We start from the raw sequence: 14,127 nt of genomic DNA, 5'->3' as shown, positions 1-14,127 counted from the left end.
TTATTTATAATATTATTTTTCTCATTATCACCATTCTACAATAAAGGAAATAAATATTTCAGCTACTTAAACAATAAGGAAAACTCCTTGAAAAACTTTTCTCCTAATGAGGCGAGGTCTCCCAGAAATCTGTCCCTTTCTGTCTCCATAGTTACAACATCCGACTTTCGCATTCCGAGATCGCTTGTCCCCGCTAGGCTTCCGTAGGCGACATAGTCAAGCGTAGCACGTGACCGCGATGTCATCGGACGAGGAAGTGTCTGTCTGAGCAGGGTGCACTGGGGTGATGGCATCTTATAAAAAGGTAATCTATTTACGTCCTGTCGTTCTGCTGTGATGTCAGCGGTGATAACCGGCAGCGGGAGGGTGGCTTCCCTGCCATGTGAGCTCCGGGCCGGAGGACCTGCCGGCACCTCAGCCTCTGCCATTATCCTGGGGCTTGTATGTCATCATATACAGGTGGATCCTGGTTATGTCTCCTGTGCAGCACATAGCTCAGCTGTGGGGAGGACAGGGCGGATGATGGCGCTCTGCCTGGTGATCACATGACTGGCACTATTGTTGTATTGGGTGCAGCTGTATAGTGAGATGGCTCCTGTCTGCCCTCTGAACCTTATAGATAGACACACGCATATATATATATATATATATATATATATATATATATATATATTTTTTTTTTTTTTATTTATTTAATTTTTTTTTCATGTTTTAAACCTGTTCTCACTTCTACAATGCACTAGAACACATCATGGTGGAAAATCATCTGCTAGACACAGGCTTCATAGATAGTACAAAGATGGCAGTCAGTAGACTTTCTCCAGCCCCCCACCCTTGGCGTCGATGACCCTACGATCATCACCGCGCAATCATGTAATGGGTGAAGAACAGGACTCCTTCATTATCTCCTTTTATTTGCTGCTGTCTTGATTGACAATGGTATTGAAGAGGTTAAACTGTTTCAATTACAGCAGCCGTCTGTATAGCACAGTCAGCACCCGCGCTGTATGATGGTGGTCGAGCTCCAAACAGGCCGTGCACACATTACCATTAGGGGATGGTGCAACCCGGGTAGAGCGGACATGGTCCCTGAGTGCTCTGTGTATGTATGTGTGATGAGATATATATATATATATATATATATATATATATAATATATAATATATAATATATAGTTATTTTGCTCACATAGAGCACTATTAATTTCACAGCGCTTTACATATGTGATCATCACTGTCCCCATTGGGGATCACAATCTAAATTCCTTTTCACTATGTCTTTGGAGTGAGGAAGCAAACTCACGCAAACACGGTGAGAACATACCAACTCACAGATGTCCGTGATGGGATCATCACTGTCCCCATTGGGGCTCACAATCTAAGTTCCCTATCTGTATGTCTTTGGAGTTTGAAAGGAAACCGGAGAACCCGGAGGAAACCCCCGCAAACACGGGTTTGCAGATTTCCCCCGGTCCTTTGGGTCAGTTTAGCGCTTTTCCATACAGTGTCCAGTAGTATAAATCTTTTCCCTTGCAGTATACAGGGTGTCTGTGGGCGATGGCCGCTGCTGTGCTCCTCCACAGTGCCATTTGTGGGGAAATCCTTCAGACTTGTACCTCCAGGGGACAAAGCAAAGCACTGTGTGACCTTGTTGATTCACCATTTGTGATTTTTTTTTGAGTCACTTAATTTTTTATTGTCATGTGGCAGTCGCTGACAGTTTTTGCCCAAATTCTTCAAAACCGCACATGAGGTTCAGGCGTTTAGGGCAAAACCTACAAAAAACCCCCACTTGTGGTGTAAATTCTGAAGCCATTAAAAATAAATAAAAATGAATAAAAATGAAAGAGAGTGCAGTGATGAATAGGGGCCAGTGTGAAAAGAGCCCACGTCACACAGCACGAGCGTTACAAGAGAGCACCCGATTGAGAAAAAAAACAAACAAAACCAAACCGTAATCTCGTCCATTACTTGATCAAATTTCCAAGTAAAAACAAAATAATCCATTAAAAAGATAGAACACAACATCTTAGAGCAAATTATCCCGACGCGTTTTGAACCTAGAAATAGGAAGGATTCTTAGTGATTTTACTTGGAGATCAAGTGCTGGACATATTTATGGTTTTGTCATCTGTTCTGTTCTTCTTCCTTCCGGGATTCGGTGTCCGTGCACTTCTCAAGAGTTCAAAGCTTTTTCTTTTTTTCATCAGATGAGTTGAACATTTCTTTTTTTGCGAATGGTAGCACCCACTTATTACTATTCACATGGCTGATAATAAAATGTCACAGGGGAGACATGTTAGTGCCCTGAATACCTCTGTCTTCATATTTTCTATTTGTTATAAGGATGGAGATACAAATGACTTGTGTAAGTGGGTTGTGGAGCGCTTGCAGTACCACTATCGGCCACTGCACAATGTACGGCGCTGTGCCACCTGTGGTCATCCATGGCCTCTTTAATCCGCCATCTAGTGGTCAGACTCCACCAACATGATAAGGATAAGTCATCAGAAAAGCACGTGATCTCCTGTCCATAAAATCACTGATCCCAGATCTCACCAGAATAGGGGTCCTGTATCCCCCATCTCGACTGCTCCGCTCCATTTAAAGCCTTAAGGCCTGATGAAGATGATTCTGTATAAACCCCCTACACGTACCTTTTGTTGAATTCTTTTGGGTTTGGTCAGACCTTATTACTTACACGCGGCTGGTCCTGTATTCTGGAGTTGTGCTCTTTGAGCAGCTCGAGGGCCACAAGTTGCAGACCAGCATGTAATGCACCCTAATGGATTCCTTCCCAACAATCTGATGAAGATGCCCTCCGTTGAATAAGCTGAGGGTGTCCTGTCCACCTACCCTATGTGTCATGATACAAATCTAAGGCTATGTTCACATTTCCGTTGTTTTGCTTCCGTTAGGTCCGTCATTGCGACGCAGCGACGGATCCATCGTTTTTGAGATGTCAACTGACGCAACTAATGTGTTATTTCACAGGATTCCATTGACAGGAATCCTGTGAAAAAATTGATCCGTTACATCCGTTTTTTTTTTTTTTTAGGCATCCGTCATGATCCGTTTGTGTTTGGGACAGCCCAATGGGTATGGCAGACATGCTGGGCATGCTCAGTAAAGCATGACGGAATTCAGCACTGGATTCCATCGTGTGACAGATTACGATGGCATCCAGCACCATAGGCATCCATTATAGCTTATGATGGATGGCGACGGAATCCTGCGGAGTCCATTTTTTTTGCCGCTCCAAAAAACATTACATGCAGCGTTGCTCCCGCCACTAAACAACTGATCCGTCACGCGGTGGATGCAGCGCAAGGCCATCCGTCGCTAATAGAAGTCTATGGGGAAAAACCGGATACCGTAATTCCTCAAGGCGACGGATTGCGATGGAAGCAAAACAACGGAAGTGTGAACCTAGCCTTATGGGGGAAGGTAAAACATTGCAAACATTTCCCATTGCATTAACTTTTTAATGCTGTGAAGTCTGCGTTGCGGTAATCACTTCTCAGACGTTTTTACTGGCTTTGGTTATTATCCTTTAACTATCAGTATTTTTTCCTTCTGAGCCGGAATAACGTTTAATTAAGAAACATTGTAAAGTGTGAGCTGACGGGGCGGACGGGAATCTCCGCAGTTATTTACATTTATAAAGACGCTGGGGGGAGTCCGGCCGTGGTCACATCAGGCTGCTGGTTTCTGCGTGTGTTGTACAGGTCGCTTACGCTGGCCGGCAGGACTGGTGAAAGATGCAATGAGTGGACGGCCAGCGCCTGATCACTGCTATGTATAAGGCTCGCCTCACATCAGCGGTATTTTGCCGCAAAACCGAACGCGTCACAAATGCGTTTCAGTTCCATTCATTTCCAATGGAATCGCGGCAAGATGCGGTCACATGCGGTTGAGTATGACGCACGCAATCGTATGTGACCACATCTTGCCACAATTCCATTGGAAATGAATGGAAGTGAAACGCATTTGAGACGGATACGGGCAAAATGCCGCTAATGTGAGGTGAACCTAACAACTTTAAAGGGTTCCTTCTGCGCCTCTTATTCGGCATCGGAGGGTGAGCAGCGCAGAAGACGACTTGTTTGCCTAGACATGTGCATGTCCATCGGTTGTGTTACGCATGTATTCTAATGAATAGGACGTGCACCAGATCTACATGAGACCGGCAGGCAGCGTGGTTGAGGTCCTCAGCTCCTCTGATGCTGCTCTCGGTGTGACTGCGGTGGAGGGATCCGAGGTCACGCTCGGCCTCTGCGTTGAACCTTGTGGGGAGTGTAGACTTTATAAAGCTGCCAAATAATCTCCTAACCTCTCAACTAGTAGCTAGTTATGGCGTAATCTGCAGATCTTATGCTATAAATGTTTAGAGGTTTCTTGTCCAATCTGCAGACAAAATGTTATTGCAGGAGGAACAGAGCAGATTTTGACGTGGTTCTTGTGGAGACACGTGGGTCAGGGGTGCTCTCGTACCCTGGCTTGGCCGTCTTTAAAAAGACTGCATGGACCGGAGCTCATCCCATTGACGTTCCGTACTCCTTCCTGTTGGCACTACTCGGACAATGCAGGGTGAGGGTACCACACTCTGGTAAGACTTCATTGGGTTTCTAACAGGCAACAGTATATAGTACATTCCCGGCAAGGACACGACATGGTGCAAGTGGCAGTCTCTCTTCCGCTGACTCACTAGGTATTAAAACCTCCACGACTTTGGGGCATCCAGGGCCACTATCCCAGCCAGCAGCACCTCACATTTGGTGGCCACCCACTGAGAGGAGATAGTGCCAAGCTTGGGAAGCCAACAAAGCACAGCGAGGTATATGGCCATGTGACCAGATAGTTCCAACCTTAGTTCTCCAAACAGATATTTGTGGACTTTGTGTTGGCTAGTGGAGCAGTTCTGTAATCCACCAGCTGGAACCATGATCCCTAGGCTAAAGTCCTGTAGAATCACCGCTGATAGTAGCAGGCCTTTTTTATATCCCTCAGCTCCCATTTCAGGGTATTGTGTCCCACGAGATTATATGGAAAAAATCATTGCAGTTCCCTTATTATTCATTAGTTCAATTTTCCTCCAGATGATGCAGACTAGTACACCGCAGGGAGCTGATGCAATCAGCAGGCATTCCATAACTTAAGGCCCAGTCACACACAACGACTTACCAGCGATCCCGAAAACGATGTGACCTGATAGGGATCGCAGGTAAGTCGCTGGGAGGTCACAGGTGAGATGTCACACAGTCAGACCTTACCAGTGATGCAGGAACAATACAGGTTGCAGTAGCGACCTGTATAACGATCTCAGCAGTCACTGTTACCCTGTCACACAGTGTCAAACACAGCGATGAATCCTGCCCAGCAGGACATCGCCTTTGAAGAAAATGGCCTGGACCATTCTGCAACGACTAGAGATCTCACAGCAGGGGCCTGATCGCTGGTAGGTGTCACACATAACAAGATCGCTAACGGGATCACTACTGCGTCACGGAAACCATGACTCAGCTGCGATCTCGCTAGCGATCTCGTTATGTATGACGGTACCTTTAGTGTGCAAAAAGTGCTTCGGACAGTCCCACATGAAACAATGGCCTATGTCCCATGACTCACCAAACAAAGGAGCAATACAATTAAGAATAGTTCACCCCCACACTAGTGGCCAGATATTCCCTATTGACGCTGAGTCATCACATTTCACACCCGATTTCCGTTCTGTTAATTAAATGAAATGGAAGCACATGACCTCCACTGACTATTATGTGGGGTGTTTTGGGTTCCTTTAGGTGTCAGTTTTTCCCCTCATTTCTAAAAGCAAATTCATAACTACACCCAGACGGACCCCATAATCATTGGGGTCCCTCCTCTTCTGTTTGCATCAGCCATGTAAAGTAATAAGACATCCGCCTTGGGACTAGTTCTTTGCTATGGGTGATGTTAGGTAAGTGTGTGATTTGTCCATAGGACACTCTGGCTGCATTTCTGGAAACTTCCATTACCCTTGATGTAATATTGTGTGTACGGCCGTATACTCTGCCGTATATACTCCCTTATCCATAATGCAAAGTCTCCGAGGACATAAGATGCTGTGTCTAATGTGGGAAGTGCTAGTCCAGATGATTGCGGTATTAATGTGCTAACCACAGTAAATGGCGTGTGAGCTGGGCTCGGGGTTGACCAAAGTTATGTAGTTAATGCTGCCAAGTCTGAGTTATTAATTATTAATTATCTGAGTGTATATATGTCATATTCTGACACGGCATCGGCCGCTCATCGCTGCTGACCTAAATTTATAGGACATCCACTTAACAGGTGTTCATATAAACTGTATGGGGCGTTTTTAAAGGGATTATTGAGTGCCAAAATGCCATGTTTCCTTCTGCTCCCATGCAATCAGTCCTCGACTTTTGCTTAAAATAGAGCTCTAATACCCCATTATATGACCATGGTGTTCCCTGTGGATTTCCCATCACTGTAGATCCGCTAGTACAAACGTGTCTGAAGGTTTACTCGCCATTTGTAGACCCTCCATTCCTGGTTACAAGTCGGCTATTGAGAGGAATCTTTAAATTGCCATTTGGATATTTATAACCTAATTTGCTGGACATGCAAAATTATCAACTCAAACATGAGCCTGACTTATTAATGTGAAGGCTGGAACGTAACCTCACCAAAGAGAAGGTCATGTTAGGCGATATGAAATTGCTTTTCCAGGTTTGCATCAGTCTGGAACGCAGGCGATTTTGTGACTTGTAGGTTTTGAAAAGAAATGATCACAGCAGTAAGTTTTTTGCAGCCTAGATGTACATTACACTAAATGTTTCCTCACAATGGGAAATTAATCACTGCTCAAGTTACATTTATAGAACTCAACCAGTGAGAGGTCTCTTGTATACACCTAGGAGACTGTATACATCACATAGGAGACGCTGAGGCTGATGTGTATACATCACATAGGAGATGCTGAGATTGATGTGTATACATCACATAGGAGATGCTGAGATTGATGTGTATACATCACATAGGAGACACTGAAACTGCTTTATATTCTTCACATAGGAGATGCTGAGACTGATGTGTATACATCACATAGGAGATGCTGAGATTGATGTGTATACATCACATAGGAGATGCTGAGATTGATGTGTATACATCACATAGGAGATGCTGAGATTGATGTGTATACATCACATAGGAGATGCTGAGATTGATGTGTATACATCACATAGGAGATGCTGAGATTGATGTGTATACATCACATAGGAGATGCTGAGATTGATGTGTATACATCACATAGGAGATGCTGAGATTGATGTGTATACATCACATAGGAGATGCTGAGATTGATGTGTATACATCACATAGGAGATGCTGATATTGATGTGTATACATCACATAGGAGACACTGAGACTGATGTATATTCTTCACAAAGGAGACACAGACTGCTGTATATACATCACATAGGAGACAGTGGGACTGCTGTATACATCACATAGATGATGACCACTATTCCCGGATTTGGCATCTGACAATCCTCACAGTGCACTGTGCACGCGATGTGAGGATTCTCATGTCTGCAGTCACATAGAGTGACACATAGTGACTGCAGACTTGTTGATTTACACCAGACAACCCAGTAAAGCCACAAGTCTGCAGACACTCTATGTGACTATAAACTTGTGAATCCTCACATCATGCGTGCTATGATTTGTTGGTGGCTGGTATGTGATTTGCATACATACGGTCATGTGCCAACTACACTGTATCCGGCCTCGCTAAAAAAAAAAGTGTATTGTGTGAGGATAGACACAATCTAGTCAGAATGTGGCTAGAAGTATGTAAATTTTGGCGCTGGAGAATCCTCAGCTTCCAATGTGAGGATATACAAGTCTGTAGTCTCATAAATTACTGTAGACTTGAAGCTTAAGTACAATCCATTTTAAGTCTAAGTGGGTGTTAGCGTGTATGTCTCTTCAATGTATGATGCTGACCAATCATAAGCAGGCAGCAACACTCAAAGGGAAGAACACACCTCACAATGGCTTATGGCAGTTTTCTCAGTGTTGAAGATGTAAGGATACAGCTCTGATGTCCTGGTCTAACCTCCTGCATGAGTCTGTGTTTGGGGTGGGGCAGTACAGCTGAGTTTAGATGTGTCATGTTACAAACCCTTCTATCAGCTCTCTTAGCAAAGTGAGCTATGCTGTATTGCCCTTACCCCCACACTACTTGTTTGCAGATGAGTCCCTAATTAGGGACGAGTGAACCCGAACAGTACAATTCGTACAGGACACCTGGTGTCCGGGACTTAAAAAAAAAAGTCTGTTTCGGAGTTCAGGTGCTGTTTGTATGGTAATAAAGTATGGGGAAATAGCTTTATTGCATGGGGAAGATGCTTGTAAGCTGTTGTAAACAAGAAAAATTAAAAAAAATAAATAAATATATAAATTAAATAAAAAAAAGTGGGCTCCCACCTATATTTGATACCCAGCACATATCGGATCAGAGCTGTATCATTACATCTCACACACTAAGAACCCTGCTCCAAATTATGGAGTTATGGTAGAGGCTGTTCTTCTTTTTTTTTTTCTTTTTTTTTTTTTTGTGCTGCCCCCTGATTATAATTGGTCAGCATCATAGAGGGAGAAGTACATGCCCCCAGTGAAAAATCGATAACTTTTTTTTTAAAGTTCAATTTTATATGTAGTGCCCATACATTGTGTAAAAAGCATCTTGTAAATTAAGCGGGCTCTCCTCACTACAGTAATCGCAAACATAGACGCTAAATGTGATTTAGACACGCCGTGGGGCTCAGAAAGAGGGTGTGTTTGGATTTGGGAGCGCAGGTTTTTCTGTATTTCTTTTTGGGGGTACCATAGAGCTTCTCCAGAGCCTTTGGGCTACCAATAAAATGGAAGACCCCTATCTCCATTGACAGATGACGGATTTGAGTGGGGAGTTGTTGTTTTGTTTGTTTTTGTGGATTGAGTTAAAGCTTTTTTTTTTGGAAAATTTTACATAACATTTTGGATCACATTTATCCTGTTCTCTACGCTGAGCACTTACATCGCGATTTCCTTCTAAATATATGATTGAGGCACAGTCCAAAATGACTCCCTCTGCATTTTTATAAGGAATCCTCTGTCAGAGGTTTTGTCTGAATCACGTATTTCAGAGATTTACACGCAGTCCCCAGTGTAAGCGCTCAGCGTAGAGAACGGGATTAATCTAAGCCAATCTTTGGGAGGCAGAACGAACAAATCAACAGCAGGTCAAGAACTGCTTTTATTTAATTTTTACTCTGTTCACTGTGCAGAATAAGCGATTGACGGCTTTATTCTTCCAGCCGGAGCGATTACACCGATACCAGGTTTATATAATTTCTTTCATATTTTGCTACTATCGCACGCTAAAAAACATTCTTATTACAAAAAAGTTTTTGCATCGCCAAAGTTAGAGAGCTACGGTATATGTTTTCAAGATTTCTGCAGACAGTCATAAAAACTAAAATGGGGAGACAAAAGGGCGCAATAGGGTCTTACCCGATATAACAAGTGGTGTTAGGGAAGGAACAGTAACACTCACCTAGTGGGGTTGTGCCAGTCACAACTCCTTCAAAAGCATGTGAGTGTCCGCGTGGTTCAAGCGGCGGCCCCGTAAGCACAATATAAATATAATGGTGGACAGAGGAAAAACAGGTATATGCCGCGCTTAAAAACCACTGAGTTGGAAGTAATATAATATTTCTCTTTTATTCACAGCATTCCTACGCGTTTCAGAGACAAAAGACCGTCTCCTTCTTCAGGGAAAAAAGAAATCAATTGATTTCTTTTTTCCTTGAAGAAGGAGACGGTCTTTTGTCTCTGAAACGCGTAGGAATGCTGTGAATAAAAGAGAAATATTATATTACTTCCAACTCAGTGGTTTTTAAGCGCGGCATATACCCGTTTTTCCTCTGTCCACCATTATATTTATAATGCAGACAGTCATGTGAGGGGTTGTGTTTTGCAGGATGAGTTGACGTTTTTATTAGTACTGTATTTGGGAACATTATGTTTTTGGATCTGTTTTATTAAATTTATTGGAGACAGAATGAACATGGAGCAGCAACTCAGGAATTGTTTTTTTTGGGTTTTGTTTACACCGTTCACTGTTTGGTAAAAGGTTTATTCTTTGGGTCAGTACGATTACAGCAAAAACACATTTTATATAATTTTCTTTTTATCTTTTGCCCCCCTTTTTTCTATAAAACTGTGTAAAAGAATTGTTTTTACTGTCTCAGGCCTCCAACACACATCCGTTAAACACGTGCTTCTTTGGTCCGTTTCCGTATATACCGGAGACACGGACAAACGTGCACCAATATTAGGCTATGTTTGAGGTCACACGTGCGTTATTCCATAATGTCCGTGTGTGTGCGTGTACGTGATCCATATGTGTTTCCGTTTTGCACGGAAGCATGTCCGTTTTCTGCACGGACCCCATGAAAGTCAATGGGTCTGTGCGCACAAGTATGTGACACGGATGCATCTCCGTATGCTCTGTGTACGTTTTGTGCTTTTTTTGTAGCGATGTCGGTCATTCTTTCTTTTCCTGTGTATGTCGGTCAATCTCCCTCAGTCTGTCGGTCGGTCTCTCTCTGTCCCTCTCTCTGTCTGTCGGTCAGTCTCCCTCCTCTCTCATACTTACCGATCCCCGATCACCGGCGCAGCACTGCACGGCTGTTAAATAAACTCTGGCGGCTTTTACTATTTTGAAAAAGCCGGCCGCTCATTAATCAATCTCGTATTCCCTTCTTTCCACGCCCACCGGCGCCTATGATTGGTTGCAGTGAGACACGCTCCAACGCTGAGTGACAGCTGTCTCACTGCACCCAATCACAGTGCTGTAAAAAAATAAATAAATAATTAAAAAAAAACGACGTGCGGTCCCCCCCCATTTTGATACCAGCCAGGATAAAGTCACACGGCTGAAGGCTGGTATTCTCAGGATGGGGAGCTCCACGTTATGTGGAGCCCCCCAGCCTAATAATATCAGCCAGCAGCTGCCTAGAATTTCCGCATACATTATATGCGACAGTTCTGGGACTCTACCTGGCTCTTCCCGAATTGCCCTGGTGCGTTGACAATCGGGGTAATAAGGAGTTAATAGTAGCCCATAGCTGCCACTAAGTCCAAGATTAATCATTGCAGGTGTCTCTCCGAGATACCTTCCATGATTAATCTGTAAGTTACAGTAAATAAATACACAACGAAAAATCCTTTATTTGCAATAATAAACACTAACAAATTCCCTCGTTCACCAATTTATTCAGCCCCAAAAACCCATCTGTCACGAACCACCGGGGGGGTCACTCAGAAATCCCCCGCGCTGGCTACCAGTACGTCACAATCGGGGGGTAACAAGTGGGGGTCACCCCTCCTTTATACCTCCCGACCGACAGACAGAGCACGTGACGCGCTCTCTAGCGCCCCTCTTATAGTCAGGCCAATTATGGAATTGCCCGACAATAAGCAAGGAGGCCGCTATACTACTTATGCCGATTATTGAAGGGTCCCCGGTGAGAGTAAGGTATACATTCCCCCGACCTCCGCGGGCGGAATATATAAAATCTCCCCGAATCTCACTGGCCTCCCCACAATAATCCTTGGCACAATTCGCTGCCACCAACCGATTTACGGTAACTATTAGCCGAACACACAGACGTGGGATTCAAGATCGAGATAACAGAACAGCCCAAGATTAATTATATAATTTAATCAGCCTAAAGCACACTAGAACTACAATATATACAATAGGGAATCTACAGAATATACATATGTCAGAGTACAGTTACAATCAAAGCATGGGTTACAAACAGGCATACACAGTTCCAGCAGTTACCTTGTTGCGTCTGGCCACAGGGGGGCGCTGTACCCAGGTTTCTAGGATCCTTCCCACAGATGTTTCCTACACGTGCCCCCAGCGAAAGAACACTGGAAAATGGCCGAAGTAGGGTTATCAACCTGGCCAAATCCAGGTCCCCTCCTACCTTCGTGACCTCACAGGGAGCACTGCTCCACCCCTGGCTGGAGTTATGGACAAAATCCACAACATGGAATATGGCCATAACTTTGCCTGGGAGCGTCGTAGGCGGACGCCAATGCTCTCATTGTGACAGTTATGAATTTAGCTACAGAACGAGGGGACTCATGACCTGTCTGCCAGTTCCCCATTGGCTGATATCACGCCTGGGGCATTTCCCAATGTCCTGCTCCCATAAAAAGGGTGTGCCGGCATCGTCCGCATGCGGAGACACCATTTTTATGGTTGCCATATTTATCGGAAATATGGCTTGCGAGATATGAACCATTTTTTACTGGAGTCGTTCTGTCTAGCTAGTTCCATAGCCTTGCTAATGAGATACAACTCTTGTTACAGGGTGACGGCAGGGAGTCATCCTGTGTCCATTGTTCCCACACCACCTCATCTCCATATCACAGGAGATGGCCATGGGATTTGTTGCTAAACCAGTTGTGTGAAGGAAAGGGGGGGTGACACCAGGAGAGGGCTTCCTGACATACTTGAATATCATGATTTATCGTCATATCTCCGGATTTACCTCACACCTCCCCCCTTTTGAGGGCGCTAGGGGGCAGCACACTCCGGTGTTCCCCCGTGCGCCCGTCCGCGACCTCTCCTTGTCGGGACAGCCCGTCTGCGTTACCGTGGTCACGGCCCCTTTTGTGGCGAATGGTGAAGTTGTATTGCTGGAGCGCAAGGCTCCATCGCAACAATCGCCCATTCGTCCCAGAGACGGTGTGCAACCAGCTGAGGGGATTGTGGTCCGTCTCCACGATGAAGTGGCGCCCGTATAGATAGGGTTGCAGACGCTGCAGGGCCCACACTATGGCCAGGCACTCCTTCTCCATCGTGGAATAGGCAACTTCCCTTGGTAACAGCTTCCTGCTCAGGTACAAGACTGGGTGCTCTTGGCTCGCAGAGTCCACCTGGCTGAGCACCGCACCGAGGCCGAAGTCACTGGCGTCGGTCTGTACTACAAACGGCCGCGTGAAGTCGGCTGCCTGTAGCACGGGCGGGCTGGACAGGGCGTCCTTTAGGGCCTGGAAGGCTGTCTCGCAGTCCATTGTCCAATCGACTGCAGAGGGCAGCTTCTTCTTGGTGAGGTCCGTCAAGGGCTTTGCCAGGCTACTATAGCGTGGAACAAACCTCCTATAGTACCCGGCGGTCCCCAAGAAGGACATCACCTGCTTCTTGGTCCTGGGGGTGGGCCAGGATGCGATGGCTTCCACTTTCTCAGGTTCGGGCTTCAGTGTTCTCCCACCTACCCGGTGACCGAGGTACTGGACCTCGCTCATGGCCAGCTGACACTTTCCCGGCTTGATGGTCAAACCTGCCCGGTGGATCCGCCTGAGCACCTGTGCTAGATGCTCTAGGTGGTCCTCCCAGGTGGGACTGAAGACGGCAATGTCATCTAGGTACGCGGCCGCGTACCCTTCAAGTCCCTTGAGCAGGGTGTTGACCATCCGCTGGAAAGTGGCAGGGGCATTCCTCATCCCGAATGGCATCACCGTGGACTCGTATAGTCCAAATGGGGTAATAAAGGCAGAGCGTTCCCTGGCCTTGCGAGTCAGGGGGATCTGCCAATATCCCCGGCTCAGGTCCATGATGGTCAGGTACTGAGCCCCGGCCAACTGATCGAGCAGGTCATCGATGCGTGGCATTGGGTACGCATCGGCGACCGTGACAGCATTGAGCCCCCTGTAGTCCACGCAGAACCGAGTGGTTCGGTCCTTCTTAGGGACGAGGACTACAGGCGAGGCCCAAGCGCTGTTGGATGCCTGGATCACCCCCAGCTTCAGCATCTCGTCAATCTCCTGGCGCATGTGTTGCTGCACCTCCAGGGAGACCCGATATGCTGAACGCCGGATCGGGGGATGATCCCCAGTGTCCACGTGATGGACAGCCAAGTCAGTCCTTCCGGGCTGGTTGGTAAACAACCCCCGGAAGGGGAGGAGGGTGGCCCACAGCTGGGACCGTTGGTCCTCCAAGAGCTGGTGGCCAACCTCCACATCCTCAATGGATCCGCCTGCCCTAACCTGGGCTAGCATA

The 14,127-nt window shown here is 45.9% G+C and overlaps 1 protein-coding gene across 1 annotated transcript in view; it reads left to right on the top strand.

The window, feature by feature from the left end:
* The first annotated feature begins 224 nt into the window (after positions 1–224).
* Positions 225–14,127, top strand: part of BTRC (beta-transducin repeat containing E3 ubiquitin protein ligase) — a 353,763-nt gene continuing 339,860 nt past the window's right edge. The window contains exon 1 of the mRNA XM_075352305.1: positions 225–304. Coding sequence (XP_075208420.1) covers positions 287–304 — 18 coding nt within the window. The 5' untranslated portion in view covers positions 225–286. The remainder of the gene's footprint in view (positions 305–14,127) is intronic.

Source organism: Anomaloglossus baeobatrachus, chromosome 5 (genome assembly GCF_048569485.1).
Source record: "Anomaloglossus baeobatrachus isolate aAnoBae1 chromosome 5, aAnoBae1.hap1, whole genome shotgun sequence".
Classification (NCBI taxonomy): domain Eukaryota; kingdom Metazoa; phylum Chordata; class Amphibia; order Anura; family Aromobatidae; genus Anomaloglossus; species Anomaloglossus baeobatrachus.
The sequence above is the reverse complement of the archived record's forward strand: the minus strand, read 5'-3'. Positions and strand labels throughout refer to the sequence as shown.